Source organism: Perca fluviatilis, chromosome 5 (assembly GCF_010015445.1).
Source record: "Perca fluviatilis chromosome 5, GENO_Pfluv_1.0, whole genome shotgun sequence".
Taxonomy (NCBI): Eukaryota; Metazoa; Chordata; class Actinopteri; order Perciformes; family Percidae; genus Perca; species Perca fluviatilis.
Genome location: NC_053116.1, coordinates 27,627,565 through 27,644,149, shown reverse-complemented (window position 1 = coordinate 27,644,149; position 16,585 = coordinate 27,627,565). Strand labels below are relative to the sequence as shown.

The following is a 16,585-nucleotide window of genomic DNA, read 5'->3' as shown; positions in this document are numbered from 1 at the left end:
TCTGTTTGTAAGAACTTAAAAGATGTTGCTCCATTCTTGTAATACTGCTGAAGTATTAATGGACAGTATTAATGCATGAGTTGAAACCATAGACAGTATATAAGAGGTTGAAACGGCTGCTTGTCATAGAAGAGAGAGGAGGCTGGCATGATAAACGCGGAAGTGACGTCATTGATAAGTACCTCTGTAACTGTCGATCTTCCGCCTACCAGCCAAGCGGACGGTGTGTATCGCTCTGTGGATTTCCCCACACAAAAAAACACTCCTGGTTGTCAACGCGGGCCGAGCCGACGCTTCTCTGAGAGGTAAATACCACCGACTTTAACCAGTGGAAGTCAATGCAGCAGTTGTATAAATGTGCCTGTTTACTTCCGAGCTTGAGGGCCTTGTTTACATCTCAATCCCCGGAGTAAAGTGGGTGAGAGGCGGCACAGTGGAAGACAACGATAAGGGGGTGGCTAACCAGGCTAGCGCTTGTGTTGTAAATTGTTGGAGAACAAAATTAACTTTTTCTTAAGGGCTTTTGCTGCTCTGCTCTAAAAAATACCCAACAATTTAACTTGCCAAACTCGTGAGTTTGGCATGTTACTTCGCTGCTGAATATAGCTAGCTAGCTTCCAGCACGCTAGCCAGGAAGCTAATCCGGCTAACAGTAAATTGGCCAGCCGTTCTGTGGATTGGACTTTACTGCCGTTTTTTAATTTCTGCACCGAAGTCTGACCGAATGGCCGATGCCCAGCAACAACCATGTCGTTTTTTTTACGTTGCCCAATTCTTCCCCGGACATATTACTTCCCATCCCCCAAGCCGTGTTACCAAAACTGTGCTGAGTCGCCGTGATACAATAACGTTAGCCTGGCAAGATGTGTGTCACCTAGTCGGCTGCCTATTTTTAGCCTGGACCGGACGGAATGCAAGCACCGGGGCCAGCTGGCAGCAGTCTTTCCCGACTAACCTTGTTTTTTATTCAGGTGGATATTTGCGAAGTCACATTTGATCCCCGGTGCCAGCAAACTACTTTGATCCGATGTTTTTTTTTTTTTTGTTTAACACCATAGTGGATACAAATCACATGTGAAAACAAGCCTACTTACGGCCTCTGTGATCAAAGTTTGTATCATCTTCAGAGTATACCCCCCTTTAGTTATGGACTATGTTACATGGTGCGAAGACACGTTTTGGTAAGGAGAAAAACACTACCCAAAAAAGCTACCCACCCACATAAAAAAACAAAATGGGACAGTGATAAAACTGCGCGGAAAGGGAACCCCCATTCTGACAAGGACCTACAATTTGCCACAGCAATGCTGGGGAATTGTATTTCCACAATGCAGTTCTACATTCAAAGGAATTGTATTGCTTTGGCAAATAGCTGGTTGATGTTGGGGTAAAACAAGGCAATAACTAACAATCTGTATGTAAAGGTGATGTTCAGTACTGAGTTTTTTTTTAACTGAAAGTATTTTGAAAGCCATCGTAGGACAAAAAAAAAAAGTTCAATGAGAAGATCCCCAGAATCATTAGAATAATAGACAAAATACATGTAAAAAGGTTTTAGCCTTTTCCTATTTACCATCATTTAGATTATTATTCCAGTCACGCATTACTGCTTTGTTGTTGTGTGCTTGCAGTTGGTTTTAATTCCAATTGAGACATACTTTGTTGTTCTGTTATGTGCCCAGTTTTACTTTACGGTTTGTCACCAAGTTAAGTACAGTTACGGTTTGTATGTTTCCCTCATCCTTAAGGCTAAAGCATAGTCAGCTAATCCTCTAAACCGCGCTTTAAGCCTTAACCCATGCCTTGTGTCCCACATGTGTTTGATCAGATCTACAGTGTTGTAGGATTGAAACATACAGGATATATAGGCAAGAGCTGATGTAAAATCCTGTGTTTGTGAAGTTGAATCCAAAACTAAAGGCAGACATGAGCAGCAGAAGTGGTGCCTCTCCAGCACGTTTAAATACATCTAGACAATACATTTGAATAGTTTGGGAAATGTACCAAAAATATGGGCAGAATGTGTGGACATTTTTATCAGCCCCAATTTAACATAGTCTAATCTTGCAGGAGACCCACACTGTTTCAGAATTGTATTAAAGATCTGCATTCAATTTATTAAAATATTAGGAATATCCTGCAGGAATAATTAACAACTTTGATCACTTATGCATGTTTTTCTTTTCTCCCCCCCCCCCCCACACACACTTTTTCCTGTATTATTTAACTTCTTTCTCTTCCTCACTTATTTATTCATTCCTTTTCTACTCTCCTCTCCAGCCTTTTTTTCTCCTCAGATCAACTTGTAACCAGCTTTCCAAATGAGTGACGGAGAGTGTGACTTCTTCTGCTTCTTCCGCTGCTGCTGAGCGCGCTCTCTACGCGCCTCAGGCAGACGGGAAGACAGGGTGTCTCTGAACAGTGACGCAGGCAGGTGGAAAGAGGTGCAGGGAGAAACGGGGACCTGGATCCGACAGGTAGGCGGGCCGTCTACCTGTGCGGGTGGTTGATTCAATCGATTGGATGTCTGTGGACATGAACAGCCAGGCGTCAGACAGCAACGAGGAAGACTTCGGAGTGAACTCTGAAGAAGAGGATGATGAGGACGATGGAGGAGAAGAGGAGGATCAGGGCGACATTGAAGCCTACTATGAGGGCGTGGCCAGCGACGTTGAGCAACAGGGCGCGGACTCCTTTGACCCAGAGGAGTACCTTTTCACTTGTCTGACCTACAAAGAGAGTCAGAGGGTGTTGATAGAGGAGGTTAACACTGTGGCTGCTGCACTGAAGGTGAGCTTGTGTCTGTTGCTGGGTTGTGTGTGGCTGCACTGTCATAATCCTGAAAATTAATTCAAATGTTTTGTAGCATTTGGAAAAGCAAGATATGCAAAAGCAAAAATGTTCAAAACCTTTCACACAGACCTAGCTTTCAGACTTTATCCTCACCGGCCACCATACACTTTATACTGTATGACCACGAGTAAAGCAGTTCAAAGCAAAATTATGCTTTTCGCTGTGTATTGCACAAAACGGTAATAAGAACCACGCTGCGCAAAAGATGGAACAGAGAGAGTCTGGTTATTCTTATTGGTCTCAGCAGGTTAAACCATGCTCCTACTGTCCATGATTAGGGCTACTGTGTGTTGTTCTCAATCTAATTGACATGTTTGTTTCAGTCATAAAAGGATTACACAAATTAAATATCAAAGCTCATTAATGGAAATAAAATGGTAATTCCTGCTCTGAGAATACAAAGTCATTTAAATAAGTGATCACAAAAGAAATTGAAGGCGGCACTAAGTTTGTACCCAATTGTGTCTGTGAGGGCAGAACAAAACGAGGGACTTCTTTTTTTCTCTTCTCCAAGTCTAGTCACTTTAGTCTGGATGTAGTCCAACATATGTTAGTCATTTTTGAGGCAGCAGTGTAAACCAAATATCTCATGCGTCTTTCAGTCGGTGTGTGTATCAGGGTCGCTTTAGGGTCTACTGTAAATTTTCTATCAAATAGAAGTAGGAGTTTCCAAAGTGCCACAAGACCACTTATATGTACAGCGAGTCCTGATAGTCAATACCTGAGGTGCTAATGCATTTGTTCCAAAATTATGCGACGTAGCAACAATAAAAGAATCATCTCTCTCCAAATACAGAAAAAATGTGTGCATGGCTGGCCTTAGTTGGTTAAGCTTATGTTTCTATTAAAACGATCAACCCGAAACAGTTGAGTGAGTATACTCTCACAACAGGCAAATTACTGTATAATCTCAGTCTGACGGTTTACATTGTTCTGAGTCCACACATTAATATTAATGCATTCAGGGAGACTGACTCAGTGATCATGAGGTTCTATAGTGTTAAACATGTCCTTTCATGCTTTACAATAGGCCCTTTTCAGAGATGACATTTTGACTTGTCACTGTAGGAAAAGTAATGGTGTAAACAATCAAATTAATTTTGTCTGAATTCATTTTAACTGCTTTAGTTTCAGGCTGCTGTATTGTGCATGCTGCCACACTGCCATAGGATACATGTATAGAGCAGAGCCATCATTAATGCTATCAGTAACACTGTGCTTTTCCTACTAGTCAAAATGTTTGCTGTGAAAAGGGCCTATGAGTAGTCAAGGTGTGAATCTTCACTGATCTTTCGATTACAATTATCAGGTCTTCGATTCATGATGCATCAAATACATTTTTCTATTAAAGCCATATAGGATATTTAATTCATAGCTTTTCAAGCTTCATGAACAAAACATTCTGCAGTGCTTTAATACTAAATAAATTGGATACGTAAAACTACAGCACTGAGCACATGGCACTTCCTGAATGTGCAAAACATAACAGAATGTTATGTTATGAAAGATGGTTAGGCCTACGTTAAATTGTAAACAGAAATAATCGATTATGGCCCGGCCGATTATCGATGCAGCATCGTCCATGTCCACGATTCGATGCATCGATTATTTGATTAATTTCAACACCTCTAATGAGTAGTTTCTTTGCTCTTTTTATTCAGTCGACATGCTGTTTTGCAGTAACTTACTTCACACTTTTACATAATTAAACATATTAAAGTTAAAGTAACTAAAGTAACACTATATAGCTTACTTATTAGTTATATTAGAGTTCTATTCCTGTCATCTAATATTCACTGTACAGTTACAGCTGAGAAAATGCATCAAGTCATCAGCAGGGATGTCAGTGCCTGAACTATGTTTCGGTTTTCTAGGCATATATTCATTAATCAAGATAAAGGGGTGTTAATAGAGTTGGGGCAGCTTTTTGTTTTGAAACGTATGTATGGAATACTTTTTTTTTTTTTTTTTTTTTTTAAATAAATAAACAAAGCTACCCATTTGTTTAATTGATGGCTGCTGATCTTTTAATCTATATAATGTCACAGTCCAAAGTGAGGTCTTCAAGTAGCTTATTTTGTCATGGCAGTGATCAATAAAGCCAATGGTATTGAATTATAAAAGTATAAAACAAAAGTAAAACTTTACCTTTTGAGAAGCTGTAAAATTCTTTTAGGTTTTTACTCAATTATAAAAATTGTCATTGAAAGGTTTTCTTTTGGTTTTTTGTTGGGAAGTTACTTGCTTTATTTGAAACCTTCTCATGAAGAAGGAAGTGCTGTTATTATCCAGATTACAGTAAACTTTATTTATTTAGTGGATATAAGAGCTGTGTATCATTACAGATTAGCTGCCAAGTCACTCATGTGTCCCTTTCTCTCTCAGGTTTTACCAGCAGTAGCAAAACTGATCCTGGTGCATTTGCACTGGCAGGTTTCACAAATACTGGACAGGTATGCCCTTCTGCTCCTTCATCCTCCCTTTCCCCACTTTTTTTCCTCCATAATTTTTATTCTCATAATTCCTGTATCTTCTTCTCCTCACTCTCCTGGCTCTCTTTTCCTTATTATCTTTCTATGAGTTCTGTCTCTCTACCTCTCATTTCTTTGCATTGCAGTTTTATATATTTCTATTTCTCATCCTTGAATAACCCTTGGTTTTCTCCATGTTCCCCACAGATATAAGTCCAACTTGTCTCTGCTGTTGTCGGATGCTCTGGTCCAGCCCAGCAGCACCTGCAGATCAGTCACTGTAAGTAACAGGCCACATGCAATAAATGAGGGCTTCTACACACAACTACTGTTTACATGCTTTGTTCATACCACTTTGTTCCGATTTTTTTATATCCTTCATATCTTGTGACCTCGCTACGAATTACTATAACGCTGTTCATTGGTTACTGGCTTGTTTCTTGAAGCATTCGTCTGTCTTTTCTGTGACCATTACTTTGAGTAAAACCTTTCAGGCCGTACATAATGTAAAAGCCATAATAAAGAAATAAAATCCTTTACAAAATTGTTCACTGTGAGTAAAATGAGTAGTTTGAACTTGGAATCAATATTCATTTTTTTTTGTAGCCACTGATTTACCGCTGTACCCACTTAATTCACAGCAGATTAAGGACACATTTTCATCTGATTTCAAACATGCAGCAGTTTGATTCAGTTGATGAATTGGTTAGTTGTTTGGCAAAAGAATATATGGACATTTTGGTCATTGACTAACCATTTAAATAATTCAAGTCCCAAACATTTCTTGGTTACAGCTTCTCAAACGGGAGGATGTGTTGCTGTTCTCAGTTTCTCTTTATTAGAATTGAAGAAATTCAGTGTAGACTTTTTGAAAACATCACTGTGGTAACATGAGATGGCAATATAGCATAATTGTATTATATGTTGTATACTAAGCAATCAGTTGATTTAATAATAAATAAAAACAAAAGTAGATTAATTTGTAGCAACAAATCTGTGCTGGTTTATTTATATTTTTCAGCATATCAAGGTTTTGTATTTAGGGCTCCAGTGCAGATTGTGTTTGACGACATGTTCGTGATTTCTGCGTTTCAGGTCCCTCAGTCCCTCCAGTGTGGTGTGTGTCTACAGGTCGTACGGAGAGATTCCCTGCTGGCGCTGCCCTGTCAGCACTCCTTCTGCAAAGCATGCTGGGAGCAGCACTGCACTGTCCTGGTCAAAGATGGCATTGGAGTGGGTGAGTGTTTGTGTGCGTCTGTCTAGTCATTAAAGCTGGTATTAGAGTGGGTGAGTCACACTTTGTTTGATGTGAGCTCCTAAGTGCCTGTTCATGTGTGTCTGTATGTCCTTGTATTTATGTGTTGATGTGTTTATCCGCTCAGGTTTTTATCAGTTTCAGCCTCTGATCCTTCTGGAAGTTTATTTTAGCCTATGCTTTTCTGCCAGACGAGCATGGTTTGAAGTCTGGTATTTGGTTTAACAAGGTGAGTTTGTGCTCAGTTGGTGGAGCGGGCGCACATGTATAGAGGTTTGCTCCTTGACGCAGCGGGCCCGGGTTTGGCTCCGACCTGCGGCCCTTTGCTGTAAACCACTATGGATCCTGGCTGGATGCAGTGTTTTCTCTAGGTTTGCGAGAAGACTTCGGTGCATGATTTGGCGGGGGGGTTTAGGGTCCTCCTGCAAGACAATGTTAGATTTTTGGAAAAGCTACAGCAGATGATAAATAAATAACACTTAAAAGCTTAAAGACAAAACTTGCTAAAGAAGTCTACTGGGGGGCCAACTACAATCATTAGATCTGAGAAAAGTAAATTAGTTAATTTGTGTGTGTGTGTGTGTGTGTGTGTGTGTGTGTGTGTGTGTGTGTGTGTGTGTGTGTGTGTGTGTGTGTGTGTGTGTGTGTGTGTGTGTGTGTGTGTGTGTGTGTGGCAGGCATACTGCTAACTATGATTATTAGTGTGTCTAAAGAGAGAAAGTATGCTTGTGTCAGCAGGAGACCAGATGGAAGTGTGGGTGTGTACAGTTATATTTTGTACAGTATGATGTATTTGTGTGGTAAAGTGCGTACAATTTACCAGATTGCCTGTTCTTAAGTTGTGAGTGTGTGGGAGCACCAGTGCTTTTGTATGTGTGTATTTGAATGCAGTAACCCAATGTGTGTACCTGTGCTACTTTCTAACATTCTCTCTGATAGTCGGTCCACGTAACCGTAAATGTGTTTTCTCTATCGAGAGTCCTTCTGAGCCTGATATGTTTGTTTATCAGCTGTACGAAGGACAGATTTATGATGAAAGGTGACCCCGATCCAGTATCTGGGTCACTGTAACACTAAACCAGCCCGCTTAAACCAAACACAACTGGAGGAACTTTTAGTCACAGACAAAGTCAAAATGATGGGTGTAATTTGTTGCTGCATTAGTAAAGAAACACACAAACAGCAGCTGCAGCCTTTGTAGGTCAGTGTGTACATGTTGGCTCTCTCACTATCCGAAGTCAGTGATTTAAGACTCTTTGGTGTGTGTGTGTGTGTAGGTATCTCGTGTATGGCTCAGGACTGTTCCCTGCAGATGCCAGAAGACTTTGTCCTGCCACTGCTGCCAGGAGAGGAGCTGAAGGACAAATACAGACGCTACCTCTTCAGAGACTATGTCGAGGTGTGTCTCCGTGTGCTAAATCTGTTTGCTTAGATGCTGCGTCAAGTGCTGCATGTGCAGCAAATGAGACGTCAGAGGCATGTGGAAAGGGAGTGTGAAGGAGAGAAACTCTTTAAGCTGCCAGGATTTCAACACACTGGCGGAAACCCTGCGGCATTAAATCTGAATCCTCTCTAAATGTATTTATGCGAATTATGATATCTCTAATTAGACATTTGCGCTTTCTGAAGGGATCATCCCCCCAAATTACAAAGAAAATAATTTTCCGTTTTATTTACCAAGGTTTTGAGATAACCTGTGTCTGAGCTGTCTGCCTCCAATTGAGGTGAATGGAAATTGTTTGTGGTGCTAATAATATTGGAAAAATGAAACGCACCTTTTCCCAGAAACAATATCCCTGATACTCGGGATGATCCACAGAATACTATTTTCATCACTCTACCCAACCACTTTTGTGGGGGAATCAACTCTTTAACCCCTGTGTTGACTTCAGGTCACATTGATCTGTTTTCAATTTTTGTTTTATATCAGAAAAAATGGGACGTAGAAATAAGCGCTGAAAATGTGTAGAAGAAAAATGTAACAATTTAAAACGTTGGCAAAAGCAAAAACAAACGGCATCAAAAATGTAAAAAAATTATCATGATCATCATTGTCATGATGTATTTGTTAATTTTGACATTCTTTGTGTTACTTAAACTCTCTCTCTCTCTCTCTCTCTCTCTCTCTCTCTCTCCCCCCCCCACCCACCCCCCGTCCCGCAGAGTCATTTCCAGTTGCAGTTGTGTCCAGGTGCAGACTGTCCCATTGTCATCAAGGTGCAGGAGCCCCGGGCACGCAGGGTGCAGTGTAGCCGCTGCAGTGAAGTCTTCTGGTAGGACTCGCACACAAAAACACCACACTGACAGTAACTATTTCACAAAAACTACAGTATTAATAGGGCTGGGTACCGAACGTCGATACTTTTATGGCACCGAATACTCCAATCCTATGAGTATCGAAAAATTGTTTATCTTTCGATGCCAAATTTCGATTCCAAAAGCCTCTGAGCGTGTAAGCGCAAGCTTATCTGTCCTCTCTGCATACTGACACAGAGCGGAGCTCCAACTAACACACACACACGGAGAGGTGCGGACGGAGTAAACTGTCTGCAGTTTTGTTGAAGTCACAGAGAGTCACGGTTGTTTTCAAGTGCGGTTACAGTTTTTCAAAACGTCACGTAGACAGCGTTTGCTGCGATGTGATATTAATGGCGAGCCGAAAGCTGTCGCGGTGCTGTTGACGTTGTACACTTCCTCTTAGACAAGCAGGCAGAACGGTGGTTTCTCTACCCTGATGACTGACTGACAGGCTGAGCTTGCAAAGCAAGGCACTTGTAATAATGTTACTCTGAGTGAGCAGTTTTACCAGAATTATTTAATTTTGATAACCGTTTTGATTCACAATTAAAGTGGAAAATCAAAGCTTTGTGTTTAATGTATTTTTGTTGATGTTGAAATGGATTTTAAAACATATGGTATCGAAAAAAGTATCGTTAGGAACCGGCATCAAAACTGAGGTATCGAAATTGGCACCGGATCGAAAGATTTTGAACGATACCCAGCCCTAAGTATTAATAAGTTCTACTATTGCTTGACTATGGTCAGATTGTTGTTGCTTGCCCGCTGGCTTTAAAACAGGGTTGTACGCATTTTTCTCATTGACTCTGAATCTTAGTTTGTTAAATCTAACAGATCTTTGCAATTTCCATTTTTTTCTCTTTTTTTTTTACTTTTTGGGGTGCCTGGGTATCTGAGCACACACCCATATACAGAGGCTCAGTCCTCGAAGCAGTGGCCACAGGTTCAGTTCCGACCTGCAGCCCTTTGCTGCATGTCATTCTCACCCTCTCTCTCTCTTTTCTGTCGAAGCTGTCCTATCCAACAAAAGCCTGAAATGCCAGAAAATAATCTTAAAAACATTTGGGCTGAATTTGAATGTCCTGCAACATTTTTTTTATCCATTCTAAGAATAAGTTATATTCTTGGATGAAGTGTGAGTCCAATCCAAGTATCAGATAAAGAATAAGGAAAAAGTAAAAAAAAAAAAAAAGTGACTGCTGAGCATTTAATTTACTTAAACACACCAAGTTTCCTTATTTATTTAAGCTCTGTAACTGACCACTAGTAAAATATTATGATTTCAGAATCTGTCCAGAATTTGTCCTTACTGCTCTATTTTTTTTTTCTTCTTTCTCTCTTTCTTAGTTTTAAATGCCGTCAGATGTACCATGCACCCACAGATTGTGCAACAATCCGGAAATGGCTGACCAAATGTGCAGATGATTCCGAGACGGCTAACTACATCAGCGCACACACTAAAGATGTATGATGAATCTATACGTGTACACATCTATATGCGCATATAGTCATGCACATACACAAGCACTGGTGTGTCTACATACTTGCACACATACTATATTTTGGATGGACACTAACGATCAGGGTTGACACAGTTTGAAAATACATAAAAACGTATATTACTTTATATCTATAATACAGTGCTGTAACCTGTCACATACTAAATTGATCATATTTGTATAAGGTTTCCGGGACGAAGAATTTACATTGTCAAATTCGATTGGACGTGTCTTTTTCTTTTCTTTTTTTGCATTTTTCCCACACAGACAAAAGAGCTGCAAACTGCTCCTCCCCCTGATAATTTTGACAGGGAAAACATATTTAGCGCTCTGCTTGTGCTACACTCTTATTTAAGTGCTCTGATTAATAAATGTGTTACAAAATAGGCTATGATATATAGCCTATATATGGCCGATTTATTTGGAGGGAGAAAGCAATGAACTTTATGTAAAATCAGACATTCAGTACCCCCATATAGCCTGAATAGAATGATCCTTTGTTTTATAACCACATTTTTTTACGCCTGCAACAATTTCACTGTGAACTTGGTAGTTGAATCAGGCTCTTTAGATCGAATAGTCGACTATTGGGGCTCACCTCTAATTTGTATGTGTATTTCTCCTCTAGTGTCCTAAGTGCAATATCTGCATTGAGAAGAACGGAGGGTGCAATCACATGGTGAGTCAGAGATAAAAAAAATCGCCCTTTCCTAGTACACAGGAGATGCTAAAAATATATTCATATTCTGAGTGCCGCAGTCCTCAAATTTAATAGTTTGACACTTGGTAAGATCACTCCTCAGATATGCTACCTGCTATGTGCTGCTTTTATCATACAGTTTATAAGCTGTATGTATGACAAATCACTTGTGTTAAATCAAGCACTAAATGGTTTTGTATGAAAACATTCAGCTGCTGATTTTTCTGATTCATTAAAAATGTGACTTGGGCAGAATTCATAGGATCTGGCATTGTGGCAATTAGACGCTTTTGTGGGTGTGTTTTGTGTTTTTTTTTTTTTGCCATGCTGCTAGTATGCTGGGTCCTACAAGTAATTGAGTGATTAAAAAAACAGATTTACTTTCAATAACTAACCAGGATACGAGATCTATCAGAACAGTGGGTTTTAAACTGGTGCACAAGGCCAAATTGAGTGACTACACGTGAAACAATAACGTTACACTCTAGTCCGTTGTGTCCAGTCTGAACGCCGGTTACGGGATTGGCCACCGCAGCATGATGTCGGGTTGTTTCTCCAAAATGTTGAATCCTTAATGGACCACCCACTCAAATGAATTGGAGGACTGCCATTTTCGCCACAGCGCCTGATCTAGTCTGAATGCCGCCTTACATGGTTGTTTTGTCATGTTTCTGGTTCAGTAACTTGACTTCCTCCTGTGTCTTTGTTTATTTCAGCAATGCTCCAAGTGCAAACACGGTAAGTAGTTTGTCTCAGTTTCACACCTCCAGTATTATCCAGTAATGCATGAACTCACTGTTCTGGGAGGCACTTTATGTCCACCTAGTGGCATGATGCAACACACAAAAAGCAGCCATCCACAGACGAGATAACCAAGAAATTCAAAGTGAAAGTTGACGCTTGGTTATATTGAAAGTTGATGCTTGGTGCAAGTCTGATCTTCTTCTTTTTTTGCATCTTTTGGGTAATGGTGGCAGCTGCCATTCTTAAAGGAGCATATAGTTGAGTAGAGTACCCAACGTATATTTAAAAAAAATAGCTAAATAACTTCTGATGCTATCGCTTGAGTATTGTTTTTCTTCTCCTTCTTCATTAGTTTAGATTTGGTAATTTAGATAAGGAATTATTGAATTATTGGTTAGTCATAGAGAAATGGATAATATATGACCACATATGTTATCGCAGCCAATATCAACCAGTTTAGAATGGCTGTAGACTTAAGAATGGAGCTGACTCTTTTAGGCTGTTCCATGATACACACATGGGTCACTTACTGTACATACTGTGTAATTTATGTAGTGGGGAGTCCATAAATGTGTGTTTTGTGTCTCATGAAAGACTTCTGCTGGATGTGTCTTGGTGACTGGAAGACTCACGGCAGTGAATACTACGAGTGCAGCCGCTACAAAGAGAACCCTGATATAGTCAACCAGAGCCAGCAGGCTCAGGCCAGAGAGGCCCTGAAGAAATACCTGTTCTACTTTGAGAGAGTGAGTCTTTTTGGATCCCCATTTATATTTTGCTCTAAATAAACTAACATTTATTAAGAGCAAAAAAGCTTCCTGGATAAAAGTAAAGGTTGAAAAGCTCTGCAGATGTGTTTATTTCCTCCCTCTGGACAAATAAACACTTTTCTACCTTTTTTATGTTCTTTCTTTGTTTCTACCCAAATGCTGAGACTGGTGGAAGAATCTGTGGAGCCTGGGATTCATTGTCTCAAAACCCTGCTTTACATAAACTAGGAACATATGAAAGATTATTTCATTTGTTTTGGATTTGAGGGAGATTAGCTCATAACAGATTTCGTCCTGCACTCTTGTATGAAAGTTTTTAGGGACGTCTGTGTCCAAAGCCATTCTCAGGACAAAAATATCACAGCACACTGCCATGAGCTTGCAAATGGAACATTTTATAAACACCGACGTTTCAATACAGCGTAGCTCTAGATCTACAGGAGGAATATTTGTTCTGTATTTCATTCTTTTCATTTGCCCAACCAGTGGGAGAATCACAACAAGTCTCTGCAGTTGGAGGCTCAGACGTACCAGAGGATCCAGGAGAAGATCCAGGAGAGAGTGATGAACAACCTGGGAACCTGGATTGACTGGCAGTACCTGCACAATGCTGCAAAGCTACTGGCTAAGGTACGTGTGTGAGACGGACACAAATTACTTAAAATATTACATGCATTTGTCTTAGGTGTAATATTATCAATTCGGTCTCTTGTAGATGCCAGTGCAGTGGAAGAACATGTTGATAAATTATCAAGGTGCGTTTCTTAATTCTGACACAGTCTCACTTTGTCTCTTGTCTATTTGTTTCCAGTGTCGCTACACACTGCAGTATACGTACCCTTACGCCTATTACATGGAGTCTGGCCCACGCAAGAAACTGGTGAGAAACCTCTCCTCCATGCCTGTTCATTACTGCAGAACACTCATTGTAAAATAATGTAGTAACTTAATTAATGGTAACTGTTTTCTCTGTAGTTTGAGTACCAGCAGGCCCAGCTGGAAGCAGAAATAGAAAACTTGTCGTGGAAGGTGGAGCGGGCTGACACCTATGAGAGGGGAGTGGTGGGAGGTGAGGGGGAGCTCAGCGCCAGTGATAGAGGGGTAAGAGCTATTGGATGGATATTTAATACAGACATTCATGTCTCCCTCAGGATGATTTATAATAACTTTGGTGATCCTCCGACTGTTCATCTAAGGCTGTCACCAGGTCAAGTGTTTAATTTGTCCAGTACCTTGGTTTATGACTTAATGCCTGCAAAGCTAATGCCGTTCCCATCAGCCTCAGCTGCACTTTGTGAATAGTCCTGGTAATTAGAACATTTTAGCATGCTAACGCACTAAACTAATATGGTGAACATGGTAACTATTATACCAGCTGTCATTGGGAGCATGTTAAGCATTATGAGATTAGCATTTAGGTCTAAGCTCCACTGTCTCCAATGTTTTTTGTTTTGGAAGTGTCTTTAACGATAATAACTGATTTTGTTTCGTCTGTTTTTTTTTGTTTTGTTTTTTACAGGATCTGGAGAATCAGATGCATATTGCTGAGCAGAGGCGCCGCACGCTGCTGAAGGATTTCCATGACACCTGAAGCTCCATCGCGACTGCAAAGCACCAGCATCTCCCTCCTTACGTCCTTCCTTTCTTCTTTGCCTCCTACCTTTGCTTCCCTCCATGACCATCCCTCGGTGAAGTCTCATGCTGACCCCTCCTTTTTGCTTCTCTACACGCTCATTCGCTTCTTTCTGTCGTTCCCTCCTCTCACTCCCATCATGCTGCAGAGTAACCTAATGGCACGATTGTTTCTCCCCTTCCTCTTCTCCTCCTCAACTCATTTACATGTTTTGGCTCCAGATCACTACATTCACCGTGGTTATGCTTGTTGCAGCTTTTTTTCTTTCAGATCTAATCTTAAAGGTCCAATTTTCAGGTCTTGTCGTGTCTGAAAACAGTGGGTATACTTTTAAAGCCACATTAAGCTTTTATACGCTGACACGAGCAGATAAAGGTTTGTTGAAAAGAGTCAGAGCTGTTATTCTCAAACATTATTCCTGTGATGCTGGAATAATCATTAGAGAGAAAAGGTAAAATGATGCTTGAATTAAGCTTTTGTTAAGCAGACAAAGAAGATGTGGGAGATGGAATACGCTTTCTTTCAGGAGACTGTGCGGATTGTGGATCTGTATTTGGTGGTTTCACATAGACCACAATGACTAGGGGGCACTTGCTGGCAGTTATACTTGTAGTACTTACTGGATTGACCTGAACACATGTAACGTGTTTTTTGTTTTTGTTTTTTTTAACATTTAAATTTAAGTTACCTCTCCTAAGCTGCAAAAGGTTAATAGACATAAATGAATAAGGAATTGATTACAGCAAAGATGATGATGATGATGATGTAGTAGTTGTGGAAGGTTTAATGAAAGAAGCTGTCTAGTGGAGTGGGAAATGTGTCACTGCCCTGACTTTGTTTTATCAACCAGGATAGGTGCAACTTCACACAGCCCAATGAAGAATTCTCAATGGCAGTTTATGGAGACCTTTCATTGTAAAGGTGCTTTATTTCTGCCATAAATGTGTATATGGTGTGTTTACTGTGAAAAAAATGGTGACCTCAGAGTCCCACGTACTCCTCGAAATGAACAATATACAGTATTTTCCTACCTATAATGCATGTTTATGTAAACAAAGTACAGAAGAATAAGATGAATGTTTAAAAGACAATTTTTTTTTATACATATAGATTCTGTTGCCAGTGTTTCACAATAAACACACCTTCCCCCTTTTTTGTGTTAGTACCTAACCTGACCTACAGCTACGACTGCCAGCAAATAGTTGCTAGTCATTATGGTCAAAGTAAAACCGCTAATAATCCCATTCTTGTCTCTTTACATTCTCCGACTGATGATGTTGCTTGATTTTGTTCAGCTAGTGTAGATCCAAACCAGTGTGAGCCAGACCTTCTCCATAAAAATCTAACATTTGCACCTCCACTGATCAGATGATGAACTTAAGTGTACTCTCAGCCGTTTGTGCACACAACAGCACTCGGATATTGACACAGCATTTGCACGCACATACCATGTACACATTGACACACTTGTGCTCAAAACACTCCGCTGCAGAAAATAAACGTTAACAGTTAATCTGTCTCCTTTCCCCATCTTGTGCTGTCTTCTTTCTTTACCTTCATCCCCTCACTTTATTTTGCTCTTTATTTTCTCCTTTCTTCCTGCTCACATTGTTCACTTTTCTTCTGGAAAATGGCTGTTGATAGATCGTAAAAAAAAAAAAAAGAAAATACAAAAAAATTGTTGTAATTTTCAACGGTTGTACATTAATACAGAAATAGAGTTACTGAGAGAGTTTTTAAAACCGGACCCTGTCTCTCGTGTGTTCATTATACATACGATCATACACAAACAGAAGATCAAACCCTTTGGATTTTACTTCATTTTAGGTTGATGGGAGTCAAGTAAATGACAAAAGGGTGTTTGTCTAAAGTGGTGGTTATTAACAAGACAAAATGTGATGTGTTAACGATTATCGTAGGATAATATTTCTTTCTATGACACTTTTAGAGTTTCAACTCCTAAATTTAAGAATAACATCCCCAACAACAAAACCAGTATGAGTATACAGTCTTAGGAGAAATTAGATACATGCTATGTCCAATCACTGTTTTAAAGTATAGTCTATATTGTGATTATATATTGATTAGGGAAGAATTTCTTAGGATAATTAAAATGTTTCCATCGTACTGCCCAGCACTCAAATGTGCTACTCACTGATTTCATTGGTACTTCAGATCTGTTTTCACCCCCCACCCTACACCCAGGGGTATTGTGGGGCAAATTACATTCTACAAATTTTAAAATATATATATATTTTTTTCTCAAGTCACTACTGCAGTCAAATATTGACATGCTGCAGAAACCTGGGCCACTTCTGACATCATCAGCTTGGCACCTATTTTCTTGCAGGGCCTAGGGTGT

The 16,585-nt window shown here is 40.0% G+C and overlaps 1 protein-coding gene across 1 annotated transcript; it reads left to right on the top strand.

Annotated features, from left to right (window-relative positions):
* The first annotated feature begins 154 nt into the window (after positions 1 to 154).
* Positions 155 to 15,970, top strand: arih2 (ariadne homolog 2 (Drosophila)). The gene is made up of 15 exons (XM_039800046.1): positions 155 to 305; positions 2,281 to 2,790; positions 5,239 to 5,306; positions 5,532 to 5,604; positions 6,420 to 6,561; positions 7,857 to 7,978; positions 8,743 to 8,852; positions 10,225 to 10,342; positions 11,005 to 11,055; positions 11,793 to 11,814; positions 12,415 to 12,566; positions 13,077 to 13,220; positions 13,402 to 13,470; positions 13,566 to 13,691; positions 14,110 to 15,970. The coding sequence occupies exons 2-15, from the start codon at positions 2,524 to 2,526 to the stop codon at positions 14,179 to 14,181; spliced, it is 1,536 nt and encodes a 511-aa protein (XP_039655980.1). The 5' UTR covers positions 155 to 305; positions 2,281 to 2,523; the 3' UTR covers positions 14,182 to 15,970.
* The last annotated feature ends 615 nt before the right edge of the window (positions 15,971 to 16,585 follow it).

What these genes read in the sequence shown, in the direction of transcription:
- arih2 (XM_039800046.1), top strand. Translation starts at nt 2,524, where the DNA reads ATGTCTGTGGACATGAACAGCCAGGCGTCAGACAGCAACGAGGAAGAC. An exon ending in CTGTGGCTGCTGCACTGAAG is followed by an intron (nt 2,791 to 5,238) that starts GTGAGCTTGTGT and finishes TTTCTCTCTCAG; the next exon opens with GTTTTACCAGCAGTAGCAAA. An exon ending in CTGGCCCACGCAAGAAACTG is followed by an intron (nt 13,471 to 13,565) that starts GTGAGAAACCTC and finishes TTTTCTCTGTAG; the next exon opens with TTTGAGTACCAGCAGGCCCA.